Source organism: Terrapene carolina, unplaced genomic scaffold (assembly GCF_002925995.2).
Source record: "Terrapene carolina triunguis isolate 2854851 unplaced genomic scaffold, T_m_triunguis-2.0 Scaffold68, whole genome shotgun sequence".
Lineage (NCBI taxonomy): Eukaryota > Metazoa > Chordata > Testudines > Emydidae > Terrapene > Terrapene triunguis.
Genome location: NW_020664419.1, coordinates 10,243,895 through 10,261,921, shown reverse-complemented (window position 1 = coordinate 10,261,921; position 18,027 = coordinate 10,243,895). Strand labels below are relative to the sequence as shown.

The 18,027-nt window shown below is 47.7% G+C and overlaps 1 protein-coding gene across 1 annotated transcript in view; it reads left to right on the top strand.

Annotated features, from left to right (window-relative positions):
* The first annotated feature begins 822 nt into the window (after nt 1-822).
* Nucleotides 823-18,027, top strand: part of CCDC3 (coiled-coil domain containing 3) — a 75,091-nt gene continuing 57,886 nt past the window's right edge. The window contains exons 1-2 of the mRNA XM_024212520.2: nt 823-1,359; nt 3,685-3,859. Coding sequence (XP_024068288.1) covers nt 986-1,359; nt 3,685-3,859 — 549 coding nt within the window. The 5' untranslated portion in view covers nt 823-985. The remainder of the gene's footprint in view (nt 1,360-3,684; nt 3,860-18,027) is intronic.

Sequence of the window (18,027 nt, the reverse complement as noted above, 5' to 3'; positions counted from 1 at the left end):
TCACCCCATCCTGCCTGCCTGCGTTCTTATGTAGGGTGCCCTCAGCACCACTGACTCCGAGTGCCTGACAAACAGTCATTCTAGTCTATTATTTGCACTGCAGCAGCACCCACAGATCCCCACCGTGCCAGGCACTGTACAAACCCACCGTTCCTGCCCCATCACATTTACATTGTCTCCTGCTCCTGCCCAGCGTGGCGCCTTGTTGGTCTTCCCTGGGGGGTCAGCATGGGCGCAGGGGTCTGCCCACCCAGAACCAGCTGCAGGAGTGGGGACCAAGGCACCTTCATGCATTTTATCTCCACACGGGTGGACAGGGCCGTAGCTTCCTCATTCGACAGATGGGGGAGCTGGGACGCAGATCCCCAAAGGCAGATGTTTGCTTTCAGTGGGAGTAAAGCACCGAAATACCTTTGAGGATCTGTGCCAGGGAGATTAAGTGAGGTGCTCAAGGGCACAGAGAGAGGCAGGGCCAGAGATGGTTTGCAGCCCAGATCTGCGTCCCAGCCACAAGGCATCTCCCTTACTCCTGCTTCTCCTCCATCACTCTTCGTTTCCCCTTCTCCCCACCTACCCCCCAGCCTCAAAACCCCTTCCCCACCCCAGCCCGCCTGAGCACAAGCCAGGCTGCGGCCGGGGGCCGTGAACCCCCCGGCAGACAGCGCGCAGACGCGCAAGGTCAGCAGCCGCCTTGCTCCGATTTTGAAACGTCCCCCGTGCGCCTGCGCTCCTGCTGCTGCCTGTAGCCGGTGCGAGGCTAGTGCTGGGCAAAGCGCAGCGGCCGGGCTGCTGTCACTGCCCCTCCCTCGCTCCCCGTGTGACTCCAATTGGACGCCGCCTGGTTGATTGGTGGGGCTCAGCCCCCCGGTCACCAGCCCCTGCCTTACCAAGAAGCGGGTTCAGTGCGCAGGGATCCTGTTTCACGCGGTGCAGTTTTTGCCTTGGGAAGCCAAAGTGTCCGGCGTGTGTGGTGCGTTCATCCATCATGCGGCACATGCTGCTGCTAGCCCTGCTGAGCCTTGGAAGGCAGCTCAGCCCATGCTGGGGCTGTCAGCTGCCCTCAGACTGGAGACCCTTGAGTGAAAGCTGCAGGGCTGAGCTGGCAGAGATCATAGTGTACGCCAAGGTGCTGGCACTCCACCAGGAGATGTACAGTATGTATAATTACCTGCCCTGGCAATATGAAGCCAGCGAGGGGGGGCTCTTTTACTCGGCTGAGATAGAGATGCTGTGTGACCAGGCTTGGGGAAGCATGCTGGAAGTCCCTGCAGGCTCCAGGCTTAACCTCACTGGACTGGGCTACTTCTCCTGCCACTCCCACACAGTCCTGCAGGATTACTCTTACTTCTTCTTTCTCAGGTGAGTAAAAACGTGTGACCCATGCCCTGCTTGAAAATGGGAGAGAACATTTTCTCCTTCCTAAATGCTCTGCACTTCTATAACACTTTCACCCCAGCATCTCAAAGCACTTTGGCTGCAGCTGAATCTCTAGAGCTTCTCCGAGGCAAACAAAAGTTAGCCTGGTACGTTTTCTGTAACTAAAATACACAGGGAGCCACCAGAAATGACTTCATATTGTATAGTGAGTGAATAAAAGGAAATGTTCTCTGGTGTGTAACTACATCATGGATGAGCCTTGTACATTTCTGTTGGAGATAATATTACCGAGCTGCAGCACATGTGGGAGAGCAAGTCTCCTTACTTTGGATAGTAGAGTTTCATACTCATTGTTGCTCAGGTAGGTACAAATTCACCTAGCAGAGAAGACGTGAATGTTACGCATTTCAAAGGAGAATACTTTCTATTGTGATTTTTCTTGGAAGGAGTGGTGCTTAATTAGTGCTTTCCTAGACTACAGAAAGTGGAAACAAACATGTTCAATTTATTTGAAATCTAGCGTGTGTGACAGACATATCTATAACAACAAAAATCAAACAATGCGTTTTACTATAGCTTGTTTATAGTTGGTGTGGTTTGGATCTTACATTTTTCAGTGTTCAATATTTACATTGTTCTGTAAAATTTAATCATCTGTGTCAGTTTCTTTGATGTGAAGAACTGTATAACTAGCCAGCTGAAGTATGAAGACAGTAAATGCACCATGATATATGCAGACAGTTTGGAAAGTTGTCCTTTAGAATGTTTTCGACAGACAAGTTGGTATGTTCATGGAGGATAGGTCCATCAATGGCTATTAGCCAAGATGGTCAGAAACACAGCCCCATGCTCTGCGTGTCCCTAAACCTCTGACTGTCAGAAGCTAGGACTGGATGAGAGGATAGATTACTCAATAAATTCCCCTGGTCTGTTCATTCCCTCTGAAGCATCTGGCACTGGCCACTGTCAGAAAACAGGAGACTGGGCTAAGTGGACCATTGGTCTGACCCAGTATGGCCATTCTTATGTTCAGGTTTAGAACTGAGCAAGTTATTGTTTTTTTCCAACTTGAGATAGAGGGTGTAAAGTTTTTCAAGCATTCTAGCTAATAACTTGATTTGCATCTCAGTTATCTTTTGAAAACTAAACTCAGTAAAAGTGATTTCCCCCCTCCCCCCCCAATATCTGTTTTAGAAGCCTGCAGCAGATAAAATACTAAATGATGAAGAATCACTTTCTAAAGAAAAATAAACATCCCAGCAGATGGCATTTGTTCCCATCTTGTTGCTAATTTGTGCTCAGTGATTTGTGGTATTAACTTCTTAGTGATCTTGCTCATTTACAAACCATGGTAATGTCTTTCATGACCAAAAGGATACAGCATTTCAAACAATAATTTGGCATTCCTATAGAACAGATTTATTTTGAGCTGTTATTTAACTGTGTACAGCTCAGCCTCTCTTTGTTTCTATGAGACCACAGTAGGTACACTAGATTCTGGTCAGTTTTACAGACTGGATAGGTGCCAGTGTCTATTCTCTCAAAAGTTTGGCACATGGGTTTAGCACTGATCCCCAAGTATTTACTCAGAAGATTTCTCTTTGCTCTTCTGGGTACCAGCCAAATCCTCATTTTAAGCTCATCAAAAGAATAAGAATAAGAAACTACAATGTGGGAATAAAGCCATCACAGTGAACCTTTAATCCAAAAATATTTGTGAAATTCACTCAGTAGCTTGTTTAGAAACACTCAGTGTATCTCAAACCAGGGGAGTGGTGGCAGAGAAGCATAACAAAACATGTTTTGATGGTGCCTGCTAATGTCTCTAAAAGCTAATTTTGTATTGGTTATTAATGGATTATTTTAAATTGTGCCCATCTAGATCTGTGGGTACCTGGAAAGAAATGGCAAACTAAAGCATAGAAAAATCAAACAAATGCCCCAAATATAGGATCATCCCAAATTATGCCCCCAGTTGTGCAATTGGCCCTTGGTGGGAGGACCCCTGTGCCCATGAGGAGCCCTGTTGACATCTGTGTGGTTGCAGGGACCTGCCTGTGTGGAACTCATTGCAGGATTGGAGCCGATTGGGCAGAACCGCTACTAGTTTACATTGCTGTCATGATAGCGGGTGTCATGGACCAATGGCTGTTTACACCCTCTATGAATATATGCCTAGGAGTCTCCTGCCACTCAGTGTAGCCCATTCAGGCAACAGTCCTGGTATAGGCGAGAAACACAACATAGATGGGGGGAAAATACCCCATGATTTGACATGACGTAAGTACTATCTGATTTTTGTTTCAGAATGGATGAGAATTATAACCTCCTTCCTCACGGAGTAAATTTCCAGGATGCAATATTTCCAGATACACAGGAGAACAGAAGGATGTTTTCCAGTCTCTTCCAGTTTTCCAATTGCTCTCAGGCGCAACATGTCATAACTTTCTCCAGTGACTGGGAGATTCAAGAGGACAACAGGGTAAGCCTCAGTGGGTAGGTGTATCCCCACGTCACTTGCAAACACAAGTGTGTGAAATATACAGCAGTTGCAATTGATGGTACCTTTCTTCTAGATGGTCATGTAATGTTTTAACGTAACATGGTATTGCCACAAGCAGACTCCCTGCTCTGGTCTTATCTGAAATGCTTGACTGTTCCAAGTGGGATATTGTTTCAGCCAGTGTTTTCTGTATTATGAAGCTTCTAACCTCACTCTTGCTGGCACAAAATCTATGTCCTTGATTGGGTCACTCTGCACGCTAAAAGAACACATTTTTAGTAAGCAAAGTCTCAGATGCAGATACCACTGGTGGGTGTGTCTACAATGGCTTTTGGCCTTTGCGGGGGGAGGGAGAGCGGGCATGTGTGTCACTTTCAGGTTTAAAATAAACAGGGGAAATACTTTGTTAGCAGTTTTGGTGGGGACAATTCATGCTTATTTACAGAATTAAAACTTTTGGACTATGTTTTTTCTGCCATTGCTGATAGTTTTATGAAGTTGGTGGTTTCTCCAAGGAGCCATGAGAATTGTAAGTGTCTCTCTAGCTTAGGAATGACTGGATATTTGTCATTGGCTGCAACTTCTGTCATGCTGATTCATGCAAGCTCTACGAAACCACTGTTTACACGTAGGAGAAGGAGCTCTATTGCCTTGTTCAGGAGAATGATGGTAGTAGCTCAATAGCCAATTGAAGGCCTCTTATTTACAAGCTGGCTCATAGCCAGCATAGGAAGTTTTAGCTCCTGGTTTTCCAGCTGGCCAGTGGTGCAAAATAATCAGAACACCGCTCAGGTCAGAGAGCAGTCACCATCAGGTGGAATTTTTATAGAACCCTGGGGGTTTAACTGTTTAACACTAATTTTCAATCATGTATTGGGGTGGGCCATAGAAATCAGGTGGTTTTTAAGAGGGTGGGGACGATTTATCCTACAAACAGATCCCATAGTTATAGAAATATTAGGACAGGAGATAGGACAGGCTTGTAGTCAAGGCACAGGGCTGGGAATCAGGGTAGTCTAGACCCAAACCTACTTCAGTTTCTCCATCTGTAAAATGTGGAGAATACTTACAGGTTACAAAACACTTTGAGATTTAGGTGTAAATCCACCCACACTGGGAAAGCCTTGCTGGTTCTCTGCTCCAGATCAGGGATCTGGATTTGAGCAGATAGGGGATAGCTTCTATGTTCAGACTCCAGTCTGAACCGCCTCAGAGTCTGAGATGTTTGCAGGCACGGTCTTGACTTGGGCCCAACTTACAATTAATTAATGGGGAGGGAGGTTTAACTGAATTTTCAGTTCTCCAGAGGCTGCTTGGGGTGAACGTTCGACAGCAAGGAAGGTGGTGAAGGGCATTTTATTCAACTTGTTTCACCCATCCCTATTAATACACAGGGATAGTGCAGGGGGACTGGGAGCTGCATTCTCCAGCCCTCAAAGGCCACTTGGCAGGCAGGTGAACGCTGCGGGCATAAATCTTGACGAGGTGACTCCTACACCAGCCACGCCAGCACTGATCCAGGTAATGAGAAAGAGGATGGGGCATATTCAGGACAGTGAAGGGATGTGGCAGAGAAGAGCTCAGCTATACCATGTGCTCCGGTGGACCCTTTGCAGCCCTTACTACAGCCAAGGGCAGGCAGCCCTGAATCAAGGAGCAGCGATCAGCCCCCTAACTGTCAATGGGTTGGATATAGTGGAGGATCAGGGCCTGAATCGCTTTGGTCAGAAAAACCTCTTGGCAGCACAGCATATATTTAAAACCATTGTTTTAATATGACCCTCCTGTGCCACACAGTTTTCCACGTGCCTTAGAAGAATGGCTCCAAATCGAGTTGACTTCCCTGGCGTAGCACCTGGCTATGCCAGCAGTGAATCTGGCCCATTCACTTTCATGGAAGTCACAAGGCAAAATCCCCAAAGGCCACTTGGGGAAACTTAGAAACAAATGTAGCAAAAGTGTGTTTCAACTGTTGTGCTCTCTGACCAGCTTCCAGCGTGGAATTATTTTGGTTGCTTGCTTTACAGGTTTGGACTGAGATTTTTATCCACACTGAGTGGATAAATTCTATCCAATTAACAGGCACCTTGTCTCCCCTCCACCTCCCTTTACAATAAGAAGTAAAAGCTTCCTTTGCACAATTTAAAAACCATCCAGGCTGGCCTCTCTCTCATTCATCTGGGGTCCCCTAATGTCTCTGTTCTCCAAGCTGAGTGCTGGTTTTCCTTTGAACTGTCCCTTCAGGCAGGCGTTCCCCACGCTTGGGAAGGGCTGCGATGATGTGGAGGTGTCAGGGTTTTATCCTCACTCCTTCATGAAAAAGGAGTAATAGCAGTGGGTCTCCTTCCTGATCTCCTCTGTTGAGTGCATGTTTAGGCCTTGTCTACACTACAGTTTAAGTCGATGCAAGTTATGTCGCTCAGGGATGTGAAAAAATCCACCTCCTGAGCAAAGTAACTTGCATCGACTTAATGCTGTGTCCACACCGCGCTATGTCGGTAGGAGACGCTCTCCCGCTGACATAGCTTCTGCCTCTCATTGAGGTGGATTAATTACATTGACAGGAGAACGTGCTCCCATTGATGTAGTGTGTCTTCACCAGATACACTTAATTGACGCCGCTGCAGCACAGTAGTGAAGAAAAATCTTTAGTGTCTTCGTCACTTCTTCCCCATATCAGACAAATGCCATGCCTGTGATTTCCCCATTGTTCTCTCCCACTTCCCTCAGTTATACTCATCCTACCAAAATCCAAACTATTTCAATTTCCAAATCCAACCAGCTGAGCAACCTCTTGTTCCCTTTTAAACTGAAAGGTGCTATAAATGCTGAGTTCCCATTGCAGTAAATGAGTGAGGTTTTGGGGAAAATGGATATTGTTCCTTCAAGCTTTTAAAAGTAAAAAACTATTAAAGGGGCGCCCAGAGGGGGAAGGAGGCAACACAACAGGGGACTGTCTCTTTGACACTGTCAGGCTTTAGGATTCCTATGTGGAGGTACAGAGTTATTTTCTGGACTCGCCCTGTTAGTCAGACCAGAGGGGTCTCATTAGCTGATTTGCATTAGTGTAAATGGCTACACAAGGTGCAGGGCAGTGGAAATCAAGCACCAAGGGTTTCTTTGAGGTAACTGAGAGCCTGTCAGGGAGAAGTCATGGGAATAACCAGCCTAGGAGGCTTGGGCTAAGGTCTATGTTGAAGTGTTAGTCACAAACCTGCACACAGGCAACCTGGGATTCTGGTCACTCAGCCTTGGATTCTGGGCTGCCAGGCTGTTTGGCAACACCCCAGTGGCTGAGCAGCCCTTTTTAGTACATCAATGCTCATTCTAGTAAGGGAAGGGGTTAGAAAACATGACCTCACCATTGCCTGCCAAACTTTAATTTGCCTAGTTCACCACGACTGGGGGATCATCCACACACCAGGCATTCTATAAGAAAAACAAGATCTCACTGTGGAGCCATGGAACATGCAGACTCTAGTGGACAACAATAAACACCTGAAAGACATACAGCATTAATTGCAACGGAAGCTACTAAATATAGCATTGACATAGCTGCCCTTAGTGAAACCAAACTTGCAGTTGAAGGGTCATAAAGGACCCTTCGGAGGTGGCTACATCTTCTTTTGGAAAGGGAAACCAGCGGAGGAAGACAGAATTTATGGCATTGTTCCTGTTAGAAACAGCCTCCTGAAATCACTGAAAGGTCTTACCTGTGGGCAAAACTGAATGCCTAGTGACTCTACAAGTTCCCACTGGAAATTCGTGCTTTGCGGCTCTTGTCAATGCTTATGCTCCAACCATGAACAGTACAGAAAAAATAAATGAACAGTTCTATTCTGGTTTGATTATGTCATTCTAATCCTAGGGGAGACAAACTCCTACTACTGGGAGACTTTAATGCCAGACTCAGAAAAGTCAGTGAGGCTTGAAGTGGTGTAATAAAGAACAGTGGAGTTGGGAAAATGAACAACAGTGGTCTTCTGCTACTCAGCAAGTGTGCTGAGCATGAGCTCATTCTTGCTACAAGCTTTAGGAAAGCAGACAAATACAAAACTTCCTGGATGCATCCAAGATCAAAGCACTGGCATCTGACTATGTCATTATACGGCAAAGAGATATGAGGGACATCACAATCACTAGAGCCAAGTAAGGAGCAAACTGTTGGGCTGACCACAGGATGATCGGAGCCATTTTAAGTTTCCACATTGTTGCCCCTCAGTGAAATAAAGAATTCTGAACAGATTTAAACTGAAACTGAACATAGCAAAGTTGAGACATTCATTTAATCAAGACAAACTGAAGGAAAGCAAAGGAAAAATTTGATAGCATTACATCCTCACCCAAGAACACACTCAAAAAGTGGAACATATTCACATCAGCCATCCTTCAAGACTTGTAAGACAGCACCAGGATAGGTTTGATGAAATAAAAAAGATCCTTCAGGAAAAGAACGAACGGTGTGTTTATGTGTTGACAAAACAACAAAGAATCAGTATCAAAGAAGGATAAAGTCAAATACGGCTTCATGTTCTTCAGGATAACTGGGGGGGAAAAGAAAGTAGAAATACAAGATTACGTCGATATAAACAACATAAAGTTGTTTTATGACTCCCTGAAGGCCATTTAAGGGCCATCGAAATGGACCAGCTCCATAAAGCTGTTCAGATGAATCTACCTCAATAAAGAAAAAGAGAGACATCTCTGAAAGATAGGGGCAGCACTTTGCTGAGCTACTCAACCATCCTTCTACTGTCAACCAACAAGTGCTAGAGGAACTAACCCAGCACCCTATACATGAAGAAATTGCCCAGTTGCCTACTGTTGAGGAAGTGCAAAAGCTATCAAACAAATGAAGTCAGGTAAATCACCAGGCAAAGACAGCATGCTGCTGTAATCTTTAAACTTGCAGGCCCCAAAACTGTCATCTATACAAAATTATTAAGGATATCTGGGAAACTGAGAAAATTCCTCAGGATTTCAAAAATGCAATAATAGTTTTATAGTTACAGAATGCAAAAATAAAGGCAACAAATCTGACTGTGGCAACTACCTGGGCATCTCCCTGCTATCTGTAAGTGGCAAAATCCTCGGTTGTACCTTGCTCAATTGGCTTGTCAAAACAGTATCAGAAAAGCTTCTACAAGAGGCCCTATGTGGGTTTAAATCAGGTCAGAGCATCACAGACATGATTTTCATTGAGAGAGAGAGAGATTCAGGAACAATGTATTGAACAAAATACAGAACTCTACGCTGTCTTCATTGATCTAAAAAAATAATTTGCAACTGTGAGCAGAAATGGCCTGTGGAAAATTCTTGAAAAGTGTGGCTGCCCCACCAAATTCATTATCATACGTCAATTCCACAAAGACATGACTGGGCAAATACTCTCAGAGGGTGGCCTCTGTAAACCATTCCCCATAGCTAAGGGTGTGAAACAAGGCTGTGTGCTGGCACCAGTCCTCTTTGGGTTCTTCTTTGCAGCTGTTCTAAATTACACAACTGACAACCTTTAAAAGGGCATCTACATAAGGTATAGAACTTACGGAAAACTCTTCAATCTCCAAAGGCTTTCTGCAAAAACAAAAGTCCTTGAGGAACTCCTATTTGAAGCTCTTTTTGCGGATTATGGTTCCCTACTTAAATCATAGTGAAAAGTGACCTACTGTTTATGCTTGACGGATTCTAAGAGGCCACTAAACAGTTTGGACTCGCTGTCAGCCTGGAAAAAACTGAAGTCCTCTTCCAACCAGCCCCGGCAACCACTACCACTGAACCAAATATCATTGGTGGTAAAGATCAATCAATCAATCACTTTACATACCTTGGCAGTACTACTTCAAGTGATGGTTCAATGGGTCAAGAAATATCAAACAGAACACGAAAGGCAAGCCAGGCTTTTGGAAGAGACTTCACAATAGGATACTCAACCAGCATACCATCAAACTGCCAACAAAACATGATATCCATTGCAGCAGTGATAGCATCCTTTTCTATATGGGTGTGAAATATGGACAGTTTACCGCAGACACATCAAGCAACTTGAAAAATTTCACATGCGCTGTCTTCGCTCTGTTCTGAGGGTCCGCTGGCAAGACCACGCATCAAACATCAACATCCTTGAAAAAGCCAAAACAGTCAGCATTGAGCCAATGAGCATCAAAACTCAGCTTAAATGGAGAGGTTATGTTATCAGAATGGACAATGATACACTCCTGAAAATAGACCTCTGTGGTGAGCTGAAACTCGGAAAGCCCTAGAGCGTCAGTCAGTGTAAACGCTTCAAAGACACCCGTAAGCAGAATCTCAGCTCATACTGCATAACTATTGATAACTTCGAAGACATAGCCAAAGACAGTCCTGAATGGAGAGCAACCCTCAATTAACGTAAACACTTTGAGAAAGACAGAAATGAAAAACCAATTGAGAAGGACCAACCGTCATGCCAAGTCTTCAGTGGGAGCCTGCCCATTCCTATGTGTAGGCATGGCAGAATTCAATTTTCATTTATTTATTTGCAAATTTCAATGATTAATATAGATTTCTATTTTTAATTGTTTTTATTTTTACAGTTGTGGGACATTAAGGAGGGGAGAGAGAGGGGTTAGGGTTAGGGAAGCGCTCGCAGTGGAGCTGCATTCATGGTCCCCCAATGTGTGGGGGAAGCTGCATCCCTGGTCCCATGCAACAGAGACCCCAGCCCAGGACTGTAAGGAGGAAGACAAGCCCTCAGCTGCATGAGAGTCCGCCCTGCTGCTGAACAGCTCCTGCCCGGGGATGGCCCCTCAACTCCTGGCTGGCGAGTGCGCGAGCGGGGCTGTGACAGCAGAGCTGCAGAATGCTCCCTGCACAGCCACAGGGCCGCTGACACCCGATCCCTGCAGGCACGGCGTTGGGCAGGCTGCTCTTGCGCCAACTGTTACGGATGGATTTTTTTTTTCTTGTTGATCTCAGCGTGTCAGCTGAAATCAACGTTCACTGACAGATACCGATTTAAATCTAATCCTGCCAAGCCTACGTTTGTGACATCTGGTCGCGAACTTGCTCCCTGCAGATCGGATTGTTCAGCCACAAGAGAATGCACGAGATGCTGTGATGTCATTGTCAGATAGGATGGATAGCCATAAAGTCCTGCCTCAGGGCCTTGCTTCTCAAATCTCTGAGACAGCAGAATACCGGGAAATGTCAGGTAGGGGGCGAGTTTGGACAAGAACAGTGTGTGCGTGATGGGAATGGGGTGAGTGAGGAAACCTCTTGTTTACAGTCTCAGGTTCATTCCTTGTAGGGGGCCTTCTGAAATCCTAAATTTGCCTCTGGCCCTCTGTCTTATTTTTGATAGGTCTCTGGAGTGGACTTTTAAAGTTGTGAATGCACATACAGTTGCACTGCATATTTATGTGAGTATTTACCTGATTTGCCATGTATCTCTAGTGTTTGCAAGTATAAGGCAGGTGCACCCAGTTGCTGGACTGCAAACATGTATGCACATCTTTGGAAAATCTGGCTCTTTTTGACTGTCACTTAATGTAAGATCACTCCTAATGACTCTAGGGATGCCTTCTCCTGAATGTATTTGAGTTGGGAACTTGGTTGAGCTTGCATTGCGGATTTTTGCTCACATATACTCTTCTATGCCACTGTGTAGACTTGAAGGAAGTTGTACACTGCATCCGTGCACAAAAAACCTTCATAACCATAAAAAGCAACAGAGGGTCCTGTGGCACCTTTAAGACTAACAGAAGTATTGGGAGCATAAGCTTTCGTGGGTAAGAACCTCACTTCTTCATAACCATGTATTCAGTACATCCTTCTTATTAAACTTTTAGGAATAAATTGTTGTCTTTCCTTTTCTTGGCTGTGCAGAATTTAAATCTAAAATGTATTTCTTTAACTGGACCTCACCCAGCTGCATAGCGTAAGTTACTTTGCAAAACTGACCAAGTGTACTTTGGAATTATACTACCAGTGTCTCATCGGGCAAACAGATTAGTATTATGGAAGTCAGCGCCAGGCTTGTGTTGCAGGCCACAATTGGAACTCAGGTGACAGTTTCACATACGTGGTTGTGGTGGGACATAGGAGGCAAAAGGCGTGTGGGAGGGGATCCCTGGAAAGAGGCGTAATAAACTGAAGCATGGCCTACCATTTGCACCATGTGAAAATGTTTTTCTTAGAAACCACTTGAGCATGTAGTAGAGAGAACTCACGGTAAAGAGCCCAAACTTGGGTATATTTGGTTGGGGATGAAGCACAGAACTTCCTCCATGTGGGCCTGCTGCTGCTGTTGACGATTGAAGGTCATGCGATATCCATGGTTTTCAAACAGCCCTTTGAACTGAATTCTCAGAACTTCACTCACGTGGCTATACTCAGCACGAGGAGGAGCTGCAGTAGGTCGGGATGTCTTTTCTGTAGCAAAAACAACGAGAAGTCCTTGTGGCACCTTAGAGACTCTGAAACCTGTTTTCTGTAGCAAGTTGCATTTTGTTTCTGGTGAGAGTAATTGGGCTTTGTCTTGACTCCTCCCAAAGACCACTCCCCCTTTGTGATGTTTGTAGTTCTCCTGCAAAGTACCAACTTGCTGCTGTACTTCTGGTCTGCTCTCATACCAATTTCCTCAAAGTCGCTCATCAAGCGCCAAACTCCAGGAAGGGTTTGTGGCCAGCGCTTCGGCTTCCGAGGCTGGATTTGTAACAAGTTGCTGTATTTTTCTCCACTCTGCCAGGGGATCATATAGCCCTGTTGTAATTCCAGAACTGATGTAGGTGGAGATGATATATGTGGAAGTGCTGCTAATTTTCCTTTTAGTTACAATTTTAAGAAGTGATTGTTAGAGTTGGTTTTTTCCCCTCCCCCCACAAGTCTGGAATATTTGCCTAGGAAAAGGAATCTTGCAGTCACAACCGTTTCTTTTTATTTTAACAGGACATGAGCATGCAAAAAATTAAAAAGTAATAAAACTCTCAATAACTTTCTTAAAAGCTGCACATTTTTACTGTGCTCTCCTGTGGGCCCCCCTCAGGGGAGAGCTACAGATGTATCAAACAGTTGGTGAAATTTGACAACCCAATAAATAGACATACCAAACTGCTCCTGTATTGGCTCCAGAACAATCGCTAGCTCACTTCTGGCTCTAGAAAATGCCTCAAAGGTCTCTTCATTTAACAAAACCCCACAGATAGTTCCTAGAACCTTGTATGTCACTTAGTCATGTGCATTCTCAGAGATCTGTGCAGCCAAGGCCCGTGCTGTCAGTAGCAGTCGCTTTACTGCTACCTCGTGCTACTTGTTAGCAGGGCCGGCTCCAGGCACCAGGCACCCAAGCTGGTGCTTGGGGCGGCACCTGGAGGGGGGCGGCGCGGCGCTCTGGCCGCTGGGAGGAGAGCCGAGCCGACCCCAGCCGGGGCTCGCCGCCCTCTCGCCGCCCTGCCCCCGGCGCTCTGGCCGCCGGGGGGGGGGGGGGGGAGAGCCGAGCACCCGCCGGGGCTCGCGGCCCTGCCCCCGGCGCTCTGGGGCGGCAAAAAAGCCAGAGCCGGCCCTGCTTGTTAGACCCAATCCTGGGAACCCTCACTCACACAAGCAGACCCAGTGACTTCAGTGAGACTCCTCACATGAGTCAGTGTCTGCAGGATTTGACCCTTACTCCCAGGGCCATCCTTAGGATTTATGGGGCCCTTCACAGTATTATTAAACTGATGCCCCAGAAAAGCTCCTCCACCTCCGTTGCTGACACACACTGAGCTTTTTACGCAGCAGATGCTGCAGCAGCCCGGGGAAGGAGGGACGAGGCAGCAAAGGATACCAAGCCTCCTGGCCTGCCTCATAGCGACGGAGAGTCACAGTTCCCTGCAGAGACCCCCGTGCCCTCTCCCTCACGCAGAATGCGCCGTGCCGGTTCATTCGGCTCTGTGAATACGGCCCCTGCCTAAGGAGACTGTAGCAAACGCTGGGTGTGCGGGAGCCGACCCGCTCTTACCTGCTGTCCTGGTGGTGCCCCAAATTTTCAGGTGCCCTAGGCAGCCATGTATGCTGCGTACGGCTAAGGACGGCCCTGCTTACTCCCTTCTCTAGACTGTACTCAGAGTCTCCTCTTTATAACAGAGAATGTGACTACTAGGAATTTCTGTAAGTTTCCCAGCTCTGTAGAGGAGCAACTCCTGGTGTGATCATAGTAACCAGAAGGCATTAAGTGGCTGTAGAAACTTTCTACCTGTACAAATGCCAGTGTCACACCGCTGAAGCTCAGACATCTCAGGGTATGTCTACCCTGCAGTCAGAGGTGTGACAGCAGCCCATGTAGACATACCTTGATCTACCTAGCTCGAATAACCATAGCAATGAAGCTGTAGCAGCAAGGGCCGTACAACCCTGTCTGGGAGCCTGGGTATGTACTCGAGTGGCTAGCCCGTGCTGCTGCTGTGGCTTCACTGCTACGGTTATTCTGTCTACACATGCTGCAATCACAGCTCTGATTGCAGTGTAGACATATCCTCACACACCCACATGCATTGACTTTAATTTGAGTTGTTCATGCAAATTGGGAGCTAGTATTCGTCCCTGGGACTTTCATTCTCTGGCAGTGCACACAGCTAAGCCTGTGGATAAGACACTGGGTTGGGTGTCAGGAGACTTGGGGTGAAATCCTGGCTCCACTAAAGCCAAGGAGAGTTTTGCCATTGATTTCAATGGGGCCCAGACTTCACCCCTGTTTTTCGTTCCCAGCTGTGCCACTTTCTTGGGCAACCTTGGGTGAGTCACTTCACCTTTCTGCTCTGCAAAATGGGGCTAATAATCCTAATCCAACCCTGAAAAGTGATTTGAGATCTAGGGATAAAAAGTGCTACCTGTGTGTTAAATATTTCTTTGTTTTATTATTACGCTGAGATTTTAACTTCCTGAGTTACTAACAGGAGAGCAGGAAAAGCTCAGACTTTCAGCCGTCTTTCCACTTTGCGGTGAGCCTGCTGACCAATGCCTGATGACACACGATGCTTTCTTTACAAGCCAGGTTTCCCCCATTTTAAACATAGGAAATCAGAGAAATGACCCAACATGTATCATTAAAGGGATCACTACGGATGCATTAACTTCTTGAACAAGCTGTTAAAGTAGGAGGGGCCTGATCCAGAACCCACTGGCATCAATGAGCATCTTTCCAATGACTTCAATGAGCTTCCCATCAAGGCTTAGGAGAGAGAGATTCAGCCTTGGAGTAAGCCTTTAAAGTCCATGGTGTTGTACCAGAGATGGATTTGACCCCTTGTTTCTATGTATCTAGTGGGCTCTTTGCAGACTCAGTAGGACAGTTCAAGGCCACAAGGATTTCTTCATAACCATAAGGGCTAGACATTTAATATTTATAAAATGGAAGCTTAAAAAGAAGCTGATTGTGACACCAGAGAAGTACTTGTACATTTCACCATGGAGAACCACTCAATCCAACATCTGGCCATGAGTAGAGACTACAGAATCTCCATTAGTACTGCTCTTAATCAGTATCAGTTGTGTCACTAATGAAACCAAACTTAAAGAAGTCTTTCTAAGAACACTGAGTAAATGATCATTTAGGAGCTGGTTGGGTTTTGCTGTTTAGACTTTCCCTCACCCCACCCCAAAGGGAAGGCTTCTCATCTCCTCAGAACATTTCAGGAACACTCTAATTTTTCCCACACATATGCAGAATGAATTTTGTTATGTGCACCAATACGGAGGTGATGTGTGACACCTCACCTTCATATTGGTGCACATAACAAAATTCATGTGGTGGTGGTGGGGCCAAGGGGTTTGAACTGTGGGAGGGGGCTCAGGGCTGTGGCAGAGGGTTGGGGTACAGGAGTGTGAGGACTCTGACTGGGGGGTGTAGGCTCTGGGGTGGGGCTGGGGATGAGGGGTTTGGAGTGCAGGAGGGGACTCCAGGGCTCCCCCCAGCTCTTTCTTCCCACAGCAGCAGCACCTGAGCTGGGGGGGGGGGAGAGGCACCTCTCCCCGCCGCAGCAGTTCTGGGGCTGGGGCCGCAGGATAGGTGCCGCGGCAGGTCTGGTCCAGGGCTGGGTTCAGGCCGGGGGAGGGGCGCCCTGGCCGCGGCAGGTCTGGTTCGGGCCGCCCCTCCCCCGGCTGTGGCAGGGCTGGGTTCAGGCCGGGGGAGGGGTGCCCCAGCCGCGGCAGGTCCAGTCCAGGGCTGGGTTAGGGCCGGGGGAGGGGCAGCCCTCCCTCAGCCGCGGCAGGGCTGAGTTGGGACTGGGGGAGGGGCGCCCCGGCCACAGCAGGTCCGAGCCGGGACTGGGGGAGGGATTCCCCTCCCTCGGCCGCGGCAGGTCTGGGGCTGGGTTGGGGTCTGCGGCAGGTCCCAGCTGGGTGGGTTCCCTGAGCACCTGCATGGCGCTAAATAGGCCGCTCTGCAGCCGCACAGCTTACAGGGGACTTAGGTTTCCACCCATCTTTTCCCCTCCTCCTCCTCCTCCTCCTTAAATCCCTTTCTTCAACTTGTGTCGGAGCTGTGGCTAAATATTGCAGCACCCACCTTTGTAGCCCTGAACTCTGTCTTTCAGAGGGATTATGACTCTTCAGACGGGTGGCTACAGGAATCTACTTTGCCCCTGAGAGGATGAGAGCATGAAGCAATTAGAGAGAGCAGACTGAGCATTGATTTTGTTTGTAGAGTTATAGTGCTTCTAAAGGTTCTACGATGGCTACCAGTGGGAGCCGGCGCTGTAGGCTAGGGTAGCGTGGCAATGTACAGTCATTTGCCAGGCCCTTTGGTACAGGTATAGGCCAAACTTTTTAAATGGGGTGGGGAGAGCACTCATTGAAGACAGTGTCCTCAGTCTCATCTGTAGAAGCTGTATTTGCTGTGGAAGTGGGGTCAGCTCTCTAGTATTTCCGCCTCGACAGCTCAGACTATGAGGCTGTCCCTGCAATGGCCAATCCTGTGAGTCAGAGCCCTAAGTTAGACCTGGCCTTTCCGCATGCCTGGGCAATGTGCTGTCAGCCAAGCCATCGGGCCAAGCCCATTAACCCTGCCTCTATCAAATGCAAAGGTCAGTCTTGGGGCAGTTAATCTCAAAGGCTTTTAGTAATAGGCCTTCTGAGAACCAAACCCACTTCATAAATATGATAAGAGCCTCTGTTCCTTTGTCTCCTTGGCGAAACACACCCAAATAATGTGTAGAGGGTCAGGGCAGTGCATCTCCCCCTACCCTCTCCGCACCATGAGAGTGATCACAGCTGGGTTGAGGAAAAGAAGCCTGCCTGGAACTCCAGGTTCCAGGCCATCGCAGTGGAGACTGGGCAGAGCTCTATGACATGGGCACAACAGGCAGTTGGTACATTAACTCTCCATTCACAAGGTAGGCAGGGAAGCAGTAGAAGTCTTGTAGCCTCATCCCACTGATTTGCCATGGCACACTGTTCAGAGTGCTGCAGTTGTACGATTCCCATACACATTCTTCTCAGAGAGACATTCCCCTCCACTAATTTCAACCACAGGGCCAGTTAAAAATAATAATGCTTTTAGAATTCTGCACCACTGGGCATCCACAGAATTTATGTCCCCTGCAGATTTCTTTGCTTCCCCGCAGAAAAATGACTCCCTGACAGGGAAGCAAAGGGAAGCCACAAGAGCAGTAATGCAGTCCTCCCCATCAGTATGTTTTGGGTGCCCTGGGCAGCCGGCAAAAAGGTAAATCACTGTGGGGCAGGGGCCAGGACTGGGGAAGACCCAGTTGGTGGCTCCTATCCTTGTGCTGGGCTGAGCTGAGCTGCTAGTTGCGGCTGGGCTGGGCGGGACGGGACTTCCTCTTCCCCTACACGGGATCTGGGGTATGGTCAGACCCACCCCCAGATTTCTCCCCGAGCTGCAGGAAGCTCTGCAAACTCTGCCCCCCCAGCTTCCTGCATCCATGGCTCCTCTGCTGCAGGGGGAAGGATCCCTGTACAGGGAGCTGCTCATGCATCCGCCCAACCCCTGTGCATCCAGACCCCCTCATACCCAGAGCCTCCCACTAAGCCTCACTCTCCCACACTCAGAACCCCCCTCCCGATGAGCCCCACTCCCCCGGCACCTGGACCACCCTGACAACCCACCTGCACCCCCACCCCCACCGAGCTCCAACCAGCTGCACCTGGATCCCCACCCCACTGAGCCCCCC